Genomic DNA, 11,530 nt, shown 5'->3' on the forward strand with positions numbered 1-11,530 from the left:
ATTTCTTGAAGGTCATATGTTTTATTTTATTCATTATCTCTTAGAAATAAAACATTTACTAACAGACACATCCAAACTGTCAGGTGATTTAATGCATCACATGAACATGTAGACGTGATTGATATTTTTCACCTTTTATCCATGTAGTGGAACTAATAATAATAACAATAATAATATAATAATAATAATAATAATATGAATAATACAAATATTAATAATAACAATATAATAATATAATAATATTAATAATAACAATATAATAATATAATAATATTAATAATAACAATATAATATATAATAATATTAATAATAACAATATAATATATAATAATATTAATAATAACAATATAATAATATAATAATATTAATAATAACAATATAATATATAATAATATTAATAATAACAATATAATATATAATAATATTAATAATACAAATATTAATAATAACAATATAATAATATAATAATATTAATAATAACAATATAATATATAATAATATTAATAATAACAATATAATATATAATAATATTAATAATAACAATATAATATATAATAATATTAATAATAACAATAATAATATAATAATATTAATAATAACAATATAAAATATAATAATATTAATAATAACAATATAATATATAATAATATTAATAATAACAATATAATATATAATAATATTAATAATAACAATATAATAATATAATAATATTAATAATAACAATATAATATATAATAATATTAATAATAACAATATAATATATAATAATATTAATAATAACAATATAATAATATAATAATATTAATAATAACAATATAATATATAATAATATTAATAATAACAATATAATATATAATAATATTAATAATACAAATATTAATAATAACAATATAATATATAATAATATTAATAATAACAATATAATATATAATAATATTAATAATAATAATAACAATAATAATATAATAATATTAATAATAACAATATAAAATATAATAATATTAATAATAACAATATAATATATAATAATATTAATAATAACAATATAATATATAATAATATTAATAATAACAATATAATAATATAATAATATTAATAATAACAATATAATATATAATAATATTAATAATAACAATATAATATATAATAATATTAATAATAACAATATAATAATATAATAATATTAATAATAACAATATAATATATAATAATATTAATAATAACAATATAATATATAATAATATTAATAATACAAATATTAATAATAACAATATAATAATATAATAATATTAATAATAACAATATAATATATAATAATATTAATAATAACAATATAATTATATAATAATATTAATAATAACAATATAATATATAATAATATTAATAATAACAATAATAATATAATAATATTAATAATAACAATATAAAATATAATAATATTAATAATAACAATATAATATATAATAATATTAATAATAACAATATAATATATAATAATATTAATAATAACAATAATAATATAATAATAATAATAATAATATTAATAATAATAATATAATAATATAATAATATTAATAATAACAATAATAATATAATAATATTAATAATAACAATAATAATATAATAATATTAATAATAACAATATAATATATAATAATATTAATAATAACAATATAATATATAATAATATTAATAATAACAATATAATATATAATAATATTAATAATAATGTCTCACTTTCTAATATTTAATAATGTCTCACTTTCTCTTTTAATCACTTCTCTCATTCTAGTGTGTTGCTTTGTTCAACAGGTATGATATTATGATGCTGTTACTGAATTCAGTTCATAATATTAATGTTAAGAAAAGTATGTTCAGTGGTTTCATACCAAATTACACAGGAAGCAGGAGCTCATTGGAATTTAGAAAACAACAAATGTTCTGATATTCTGAAAGACGACTTACAATTTATACATAAAAAATATACAACTTGTAAAATAACCTCGATATATGAATATATGAACAACATGTTATTGAATGTGACTTGACTACACCCAGTTAGCTATATGAACAACATGTTATAATGTGACTTGACTACACCCAGTTAGCTATATGAACAATATGTTATAATGTGACTTGACTCCACCCAGTTAGCTATATGAACAACATGTTATAATGTGACTTGACTACACCCAGTTAGCTATATGAACAATATGTTATAATGTGACTTGACTCCACCCAGTTAGCTATATGAACAACATGTTATAATGTGACTTGACTCCACCCAGTTAGCTATATGAACAATTTGTTATTGAATGTGACTTGACTCCACCCAGTTAGCTATATGAACAACATGTTATTGAATGTGACTTGACTCCACCCAGTTAGCTATATGAACAATATGTTATAATGTGACTTGACTCCACCCAGTTAGCTATATGAACAACATGTTATTGAATGTGACTTGACTCCACCCAGTTAGCTATATGAACAATATGTTATAATGTGACTTGACTACACCCAGTTAGCTATATGAACAACATGTTATAATGTGACTTGACTCCACCCAGTTAGCTATATGAACAATATGTTATAATGTGACTTGACTACACCCAGTTAGCTATATGAACAACATGTTATTGAATGTCACTTGACTACACCCAGTTAGCTATATGAACAACATGTTATAATGTGACTTGACTCCACCCAGTTAGCTATATGAACAATTTGTTATTGAATGTGACTTGACTCCACCCAGTTAGCTATATGAACAACATGTTATTGAATGTGACTTGACTCCACCCAGTTAGCTATATGAACAACATGTTATAATGTGACTTGACTACGCCCAGTTAGCTATATGAACAACATGTTATAATGTGACTTGACTCCACCCAGTTAGCTATATGAACAATATGTTATAATGTGACTTGACTCCACCCAGTTAGCTATATGAACAATATGTTATAATGTGACTTGACTACACCCAGTTAGCTATATGAACAATATGTTATAATGTGATTTGACTACACCTAGTTAGCTATATGAACAATATGTTATAATGTGACTTGACTACACCCAGTTAGCTATATGAACAACATGTTATTGAATATGACTTGACTACACCCAGTTAGCTATATGAACAATATGTTATAATGTGACTTGACTACACCCAGTTAGCTATATGAACAATATGTTATAATGTGACTTGACTCCACCCAGTTAGCTATATGAACAATATGTTATTGAATGTGACTTGACTCCACCCAGTTAGCTATATGAACAACATGTTATTGAATGTGACTTGACTACACCCAGTTAGCTATATGAACAACATGTTATTGAATGTGACTTGACTACACCCAGTTAGCTATATGAACAATATGTTATTGAATGTGACTTGACTCCACCCAGTTAGCTATATGAACAATATGTTATTGAATGTGACTTGACTCCACCCAGTTAGCTATATGAACAACATGTTATTGAATGTGACTTGACTACACCCAGTTAGCTATATGAACAACATGTTATTGAATGTGACTTGACTACACCCAGTTAGCTATATGAACAACATGTTATTGAATGTGACTTGACTCCACCCAGTTAGCTATATGAACAATATGTTATAATGTGACTTGACTACACCCAGTTAGCTATATGAACAACATGTTATTGAATGTGACTTGACTCCACCCAGTTAGCTATATGAACAATATGTTATAATGTGACTTGACTACACCCAGTTAGCTATATGAACAACATGTTATTGAATGTGACTTGACTACACCCAGTTAGCTATATGAACAACATGTTATTGAATGTGACTTGACTACACCCAGTTAGCTATATGAACAACATGTTATTGAATGTGACTTGACTACACCCAGTTAGCTATATGAACAATATGTTATAATGTGACTTGACTCCACCCAGTTAGCTATATGAACAACATGTTATTGAATGTGACTTGACTACACCCAGTTAGCTATATGAACAATATGTTATAATGTGACTTGACTACACCCAGTTAGCTATATGAACAATATGTTATAATGTGACTTGACTACACCCAGTTAGCTATATGAACAACATGTTATAATGTGACTTGACTCCACCCAGTTAGCTATATGAACAACATGTTATAATGTGACTTGACTCCACCCAGTTAGCTATATGAACAATATGTTATAATGTGACTTGACTCCACCCAGTTAGCTATATGAACAATATGTTATAATGTGACTTGACTCCACCCAGTTAGCTATATGAACAATATGTTATAATGTGACTTGACTACACCCAGTTAGCTATATGAACAATATGTTATAATGTGACTTGACTCCACCCAGTTAGCTATATGAACAATATGTTATAATGTGACTTGACTCCACCCAGTTAGCTATATGAACAATATGTTATAATGTGACTTGACTCCACCCAGTTAGCTATATGAACAATATGTTATAATGTGACTTGACTCCACCCAGTTAGCTATATGAACAACATGTTATTGAATGTGACTTGACTCCACCCAGTTAGCTATATGAACAATATGTTATAATGTGACTTGACTCCACCCAGTTAGCTATATGAACAACATGTTATTGAATGTGACTTGACTCCACCCAGTTAGCTATATGAACAATATGTTATAATGTGACTTGACTACACCCAGTTAGCTATATGAACAATATGTTATAATGTGACTTGACTCCACCCAGTTAGCTATATGAACAACATGTTATACCATGTTATTGAATGTGACTTGACTCCACCCAGTATCCACCTCTGGCCTGCTCGCCTCCCTACCACTATACAGAACAAGTCAAAATGTTATAATGTGACTTGACTACACCCAGTTAGCTATATGAACAATATGTTATAATGTGACTTGAAACCCCACCCAGTTAGGAATGAACAACATGTTATAATGTGACTTGACTCCACCCCCTAAGTTTTAGCTATTGTTATGAACAACATGTTATAATGTGACTTGATTTCCACCCAGTTAGCTATATGAACAACATGTTATTGAATGTGACTTGACTCCACCCAGTTAGCTATATGAACAATATGTTATAATGTATAATAAGTATTCCCTCTTCCCCCCCCCCCTTTAAGATTTAGATGCACTATTGTAAAGCGACTGTTCCACTGGATGTCATAAGGTGAATGCACCAATTTGTAAGTCGCTCTGGATAAGAGCGTCTGCTAAATGACTTAAATGTAAATGTAAATGTAATGTGACTTGACTACACCCAGTTAGCTATATGAACAACATGTTATTGAATGTGACTTGACTACACCCAGTTATCTATATGAACAACATGTTATTGAATGTGACTTGACTACACCCAGTTAGCGCCATTTTGTATGATTGAACTGTCACGTAGCTGTCCCAGGTGAAATGGACTGTTACATCTGAGTGTTTTACTTTCATTCATTATACTAAAATTACACCATACATTTAATGTCTCTACACACTTTACAATAATCCCTGGGAAGAGTCTTACCTTGTAGCCTGAATTCACAACCAGAACATGTCAAGTCATTGAGATATTTTCCGTTGTGCTGAGGGAGAACCTTCCTGATGACAAGTGTCTCTGTATCTATGTTCTAGGTTCAGTTGATCTTTGGATGCAATAATATCTGGTCAAAGTCTAGTGACACAACACCATAGTATATCATAACCATAACAGCAGTTGGCCAGTAAAGGCCATGGAATACTATAAAACAGGGTTCGTCAACTAGATTTGGCTTCGGGACAATTGTTTTCTGAGTTAAAGTCGGTGGGTCAGAACATAATTATCATATAATATGAGCACAGTGAAGAGGTCTACACTACAAATGGACATAATTAACATATAATATTAGCACAGTGAAGAGGTCTACACCACAAATGGACATAATTATCATATAATATTAGCACAGTGAAGAGGTCTACACTACAAATGGACATAATTATCATATAATATTAGCACAGTGAAGAGGTCTACACTACAAATGGACATAATTAACATATAATATTAGCACAGTGAAGAGGTCTACACTACAAATGGACATAATTATCATATAATATTAGCACAGTGAAGAGGTCTACACTACAAATGGAACATAATTATCATATAATATTAGCACAGTGAAGAGGTCTACACTACAAATGGACATAATTAACATATAATATTAGCACAGTGAAAAGGTCTACACTACAAATTTAACGACATGTTTATTATATTTGATTAGCACACAATACATTCATTCATTTCATTGACAAAGATAATTTTGATCAGATTTAGTTTATAAACTCACCAATATCTCTATTAAATTATAATTATTTGTTTATTTCTCTGTGCGTTGATTGGTGGGTAAAACAGGTCTATGTAGCCTACTGTAGTCTGCACTACTTTATTAATGGGTAAAACAGGTCTATGTAGCCTACTGTAGTCTACACTAATTTATTAATGGGTAAAACAGGTCTATGTAGCCTACTGTAGTCTACACTACTTTAATAATGGCTAAAACAGGTCTATGTAGCCTACTGTAGTCTACACTACTTTATTAACAACCCTAGCTTACGAATTGGCTGAGAACTCTGGGGTCGATAATTCTCTAACAAAGTGGTTTGACAGTGTGTTTGGGAAATGGAAAAATGTCATTATCACTGTGTTGTGGGCAACCGTCACCTGTATGAGTGTTTTGGTTCTGTGTGGGGTTTGTTTGGTACCTTGTGTGACAGTTTTGCTTATCAAGACCCTGGAGAGGTCGGTAGGGCAACAGATGGTGATGAGGTACGGACCGATTTCCAGCGCTGGTCTGTGTGATGACGAGTTCGAGCTTCAAGGTCCAGCAGAGGATTCCGTTTCTTTCAGCTATGAGGAGTCAGTGTTGGATGAGACCGTATTGATATGAAGCTTGTAATAAAAATCCCAACGGAAGTGTTACAATGGGATTTAGACCGATAACAGTCATGAATGAATATCTGATGTACATAAATGTGTTGTAATAAATGATTAGAATGTTACAGTCCTGAAACCATAGGTCTGATACCATGTTACAGTCCTGAAACCATAGGTCTGATACCATGTTACAGTCCTGAAACCATAGGTCTGATACCATGTTACAGTCCTGAAACCATAGGTCTGATACCATGTTACAGTCCTGAAACCATAGGTCTGATACCATGTTACAGTCCTGAAACCATAGGTCTGATACCATGTTACAGTCCTGAAACCATAGGTCTGATACCATGTTACAGTCCTGAAACCATAGGTCTGATACCATGTTACAGTCCTGAAACCATAGGTCTGATACCATGTTACAGTCCTGAAACCATAGGTCTGATACCATGTTACAGTCCTGAAACCATAGGTCTGATACCATGTTACAGTCCTGAAACCATAGGTCTGATACCATGTTACAGTCCTGAAACCATAGGTCTGATACCATGTTACAGTCCTGAAACCATAGGTCTGATACCATGTTACAGTCCTGAAACCATAGGTCTGATACCATGTTACAGTCCTGAAACCATAGGTCTGATACCATGTTACAGTCCTGAAACCATAGGTCTGATACCATGTTACAGTCCTGAAACCATAGGTCTGATACCATGTTACAGTCCTGAAACCATAGGTCTGATACCATGTTACAGTCCTGAAACCATAGGTCTGATACCATGTTACAGTCCTGAAACCATAGGTCTGATACCATGTTACAGTCCTGAAACCATAGGTCTGATACCATGTTACAGTCCTGAAACCATAGGTCTGATACCATGTTACAGTCCTGAAACCATAGGTCTGATACCATGTTACAGTCCTGAAACCATAGGTCTGATACCATGTTACAGTCCTGAAACCATAGGTCTGATACCATGTTACAGTCCTGAAACCATAGGTCTGATACCATGTTACAGTCCTGAAACCATAGGTCTGATACCATGTTACAGTCCTGAAACCATAGGTCTGATACCATGTTACAGTCCTGAAACCATAGGTCTGATACCATGTTACAGTCCTGAAACCATAGGTCTGATACCATGTTACAGTCCTGAAACCATAGGTCTGATACCATGTTACAGTCCTGAAACCATAGGTCTGATACCATGTTACAGTCCTGAAACCATAGGTCTGATACCATGTTACAGTCCTGAAACCATAGGTCTGATACCATGTTACAGTCCTGAAACCATAGGTCTGATACCATGTTACAGTCCTGAAACCATAGGTCTGATACCATGTTACAGTCCTGAAACCATAGGTCTGATACCATGTTACAGTCCTGAAACCATAGGTCTGATACCATGTTACAGTCCTGAAACCATAGGTCTGATACCATGTTACAGTCCTGAAACCATAGGTCTGATACCATGTTACAGTGAAACCTAGGTCTGATACCATGTTACAGTCCTGAAACCATAGGTCTGATAGGTCCAGTCCTGAAACCATGGTCTGATACCATGTTACAGTCCTGAAACCATAGGTCTGATACCATGTTACAGTCCTGAAACCATAGGTCTGATACCATGTTACAGTCCTGAAACCATAGGTCTGATACCATGTTACAGTCCTGAAACCATAGGTCTGATACCATGTTACAGTCCTGAAACCATAGGTCTGAAATGTTACAGTTTGAAAATAGGTCATGTTACAGAAACCATAGGTCTATTGTTACAGTCCTGAAACCATAGGTCTGATACCATGTGTTCCTGAAACCATTCTGATACCATGATTATATTATAAAACTGAAACCATAGGTCTGATACCATTTACAGTCCTGAAACCAAGGTCTGATACCATGTTTGGGAACCATGTGTCTAGAAATGTTTTGATAACAGTTACTGTCTGTCTGATAACCATGATCCATAGGGATACCATGTTGCCTGGGACACGGATGAACATCCCAGTCCCAGGTCTCTCCCTAGTCTTGTGGTTTTGTCAGTGAATCTCTCTGAAACCTATCTTATTGTTGTGTGAGGGTCTCTCTCTATCTTATTGTTGTGTCCATAGGTGAGATACCATGTTACAGTCCTGAAACCAGGACTCTCCCTATCTTATTGTTGTGTGAGGGTCTCTCCCTATCTTATTGTTGTGTGAGGGACTCTCCCTATCTTATTGTTGTGTGAGGGTCTCTCTCTATCTTATTGTTGTGTGAGGGTCTCTCCCTATCTTATTGTTGTGTGAGGGTCTCTCTCTATCTTATTGTTGTGTGAGGGTCTCTCCCTATCTTATTGTTGTGTGAGGGTCTCTCTATCTTATTGTTGTGTGAGGGTCTCTCCCTATCTTATTGTTGTGTGAGGGTCTCTCTCTATCTTATTGTTGTGTGAGGGTCTCTCTATCTATCTTATTGTTGTGTGAGGGACTCTCCCTATCTTATTGTTGTGTGAGGGTCTCTCCCTATCTTATTGTTGTGTGAGGGACTCTCCCTATCTTATTGTTGTGTGAGGGTCTCTCTATCTTATTGTTGTGTGAGGGTCTCTCTCTATCTTATTGTTGTGTGAGGGTCTCTCTATCTTATTGTTGTGTGAGGGTCTCTCCCTATCTTATTGTTGTGTGAGGGACTCTCTCTATCTTATTGTTGTGTGAGGGACTCTCCCTATTTTATTGTTGTGTGAGGGTCTCTCTCTATCTTATTGTTGTGTGAGGGTCTCTCTCTATCTTATTGTTGTGTGAGGGTCTCTCCCTATCTTATTGTTGTGTGAGGGTCTCTCCCTATCTTATTGTTGAGTGAGGGTCTCTCTCTATCTTATTGTTGTGTGAGGGTCTCTCTCTATCTTATTGTTGTGTGAGGGTCTCTCTCTATCTTATTGTTGTGTGAGGGTCTCTCCCTATCTTATTGTTGTGTGAGGGTCTCTCCCTATCTTATTGTTGTGTGAGGGTCTCTCCCTATCTTATTGTTGTGTGAGGGTCTCTCCCTATCTTATTGTTGTGTGAGGGTCTCTCTATCTTATTGTTGTGTGAGGGTCTCTCTCTATCTTATTGTTGTGTGAGGGTCTCTCCCTATCTTATTGTTGTGTGAGGGTCTCTCTATCTTATTGTTGTGTGAGGGTCTCTCTCTTATTGTTGTGTGAGGGTCTCTCTGTGACTACGCCTTTTCTTTCTAATCTGCTTTTTAATCTTCAGTCCTTCATTCAGGGGAGAAATAGAATAGCACTCTCTCTCTATCACTCTCTCTCTCTTTCTCTCTATCACTCTCTCTCTCTCTACCACTCTCTCTCTCTCTACCACTCTCTCTCTCTCTACCACTCTCTCTCTGTGGACACATTCTCTGTTTCATCTGAGAGCATCTTCAGTCCTTCATTCAGGGGAGAAATATAATCTCTAGAGATTGTCTTTATTCTAGTAATATCTTACAATTGACTAACTGATGTGCCATGACAACTAGTTAAGCAATAGGAAATGAAGAACAACTATTCAGTCATTTATCTTTAATTTCAAAAGCAGGATTAGCATCATCACACAGTTTCATCACAAGTTTAGGTAATGGTGAGCTGCTATGAGTGACAGATCTTGGTTTGAGTATTGAAGTGTAGACTGTTGACCCCTGGAGGTGAGAGGTGAAGTAGACTGTTGACCCCTGGAGGTGAGAGGTGAAGTAGACTGTTGATCCCTGGAGGTGAGAGTTGAAGTGGCTGGGTCATTTCCTAGCCTAAATTCTTCTGGAACAGAGAGATGTAAACTTCCACTCACAGGGCACGTCGAACCGGAGCTTCTCACTTGCAGCGTTCATCTGCAGACAGTCCTCTCCTTCTCCAGCGTTATTGGGCTGACCAATGTTCCAGTTAGTGTAGTCAAATCTGGACCCATCTGACCACATCCATAAGCCCTCCTTGACTGCATCAAAACCTCCAATCCAGGTATCAGGTAAGTGGCCATTGGTATTCTTTGTTAGTGCTTGCATGAACTGGTACTCTAAAAGGTTATTCACGGATGCTAGGTTTCCACCAAGTGCCAAACAGTTTTGCTCAGAATCTGACCATGACTGCGGAATGCTGACAAACCTGAAACAGCGTGATCCATATGGGTGCCAGTCTGAGGGACATGACATTTCCTTTGTCCCCTGCTGTACTGCTGCTACCTGAGCCCCGACAGGAGGAGTCTGTTCCACCTCAGTCTTCAGTAAGGGTTCTAAACCAAGCAGCTGGGTCAGGTTTGCGTCGCCCAGTGCAATGGCAGCACTCAGAAGCAGAAGGACGGCCAACTTCTCCATGGTAATCTTTTCCTGTCAGAGAAGGAATCACAAGTCTGTAGGTTCTGTTCAGCTTGAGAAAGCAGCTCACCAAGCCACAAGGACGAAGCACAAAAAACATGTTGACACTGATTCCAATGTACCAAAAAACATGTTGACACTGATTCTATATCATGTTGGCAAATGTATCCTAATGCTTTTGGCAAATATACACTGAGTGTACAAAACATTAAGGTCACCTGCTCTTTCCATGACCTAGACTGACCAGGTGAATCCACTTTAATCAGTGTAGATAAAGGGGAGGAGACAGGTTAAAAAAATATGTTGGAACCTTGAGACA

The 11,530-nt window shown here is 33.9% G+C and overlaps 1 protein-coding gene across 1 annotated transcript; it reads right to left on the reverse strand.

Moving 5' to 3' along the window:
* Positions 1-10,414: 10,414 nt before the first annotated feature.
* LOC124018862 (ladderlectin-like) lies at positions 10,415-11,235 on the reverse strand. Its single transcript, XM_046334171.1, has 2 exons — positions 10,635-11,235; positions 10,415-10,568 (listed from the first exon to the last, which is right to left on the reverse strand). The coding sequence occupies exon 1, from the start codon at positions 11,209-11,211 to the stop codon at positions 10,651-10,653; it is 561 nt and encodes a 186-aa protein (XP_046190127.1). The 5' UTR covers positions 11,212-11,235; the 3' UTR covers positions 10,415-10,568; positions 10,635-10,650.
* Between the last annotated feature and the right edge of the window lie 295 nt (positions 11,236-11,530).

Source organism: Oncorhynchus gorbuscha, unplaced genomic scaffold (assembly GCF_021184085.1).
Source record: "Oncorhynchus gorbuscha isolate QuinsamMale2020 ecotype Even-year unplaced genomic scaffold, OgorEven_v1.0 Un_scaffold_584, whole genome shotgun sequence".
NCBI lineage: Eukaryota > Metazoa > Chordata > Actinopteri > Salmoniformes > Salmonidae > Oncorhynchus > Oncorhynchus gorbuscha.

Bases quoted from the DNA above. Each gene is read 5' to 3' on its own strand.
- LOC124018862 (XM_046334171.1), bottom strand. From the start codon at position 11,211: ATGGAGAAGTTGGCCGTCCTTCTGCTTCTGAGTGCTGCCATTGCACTG.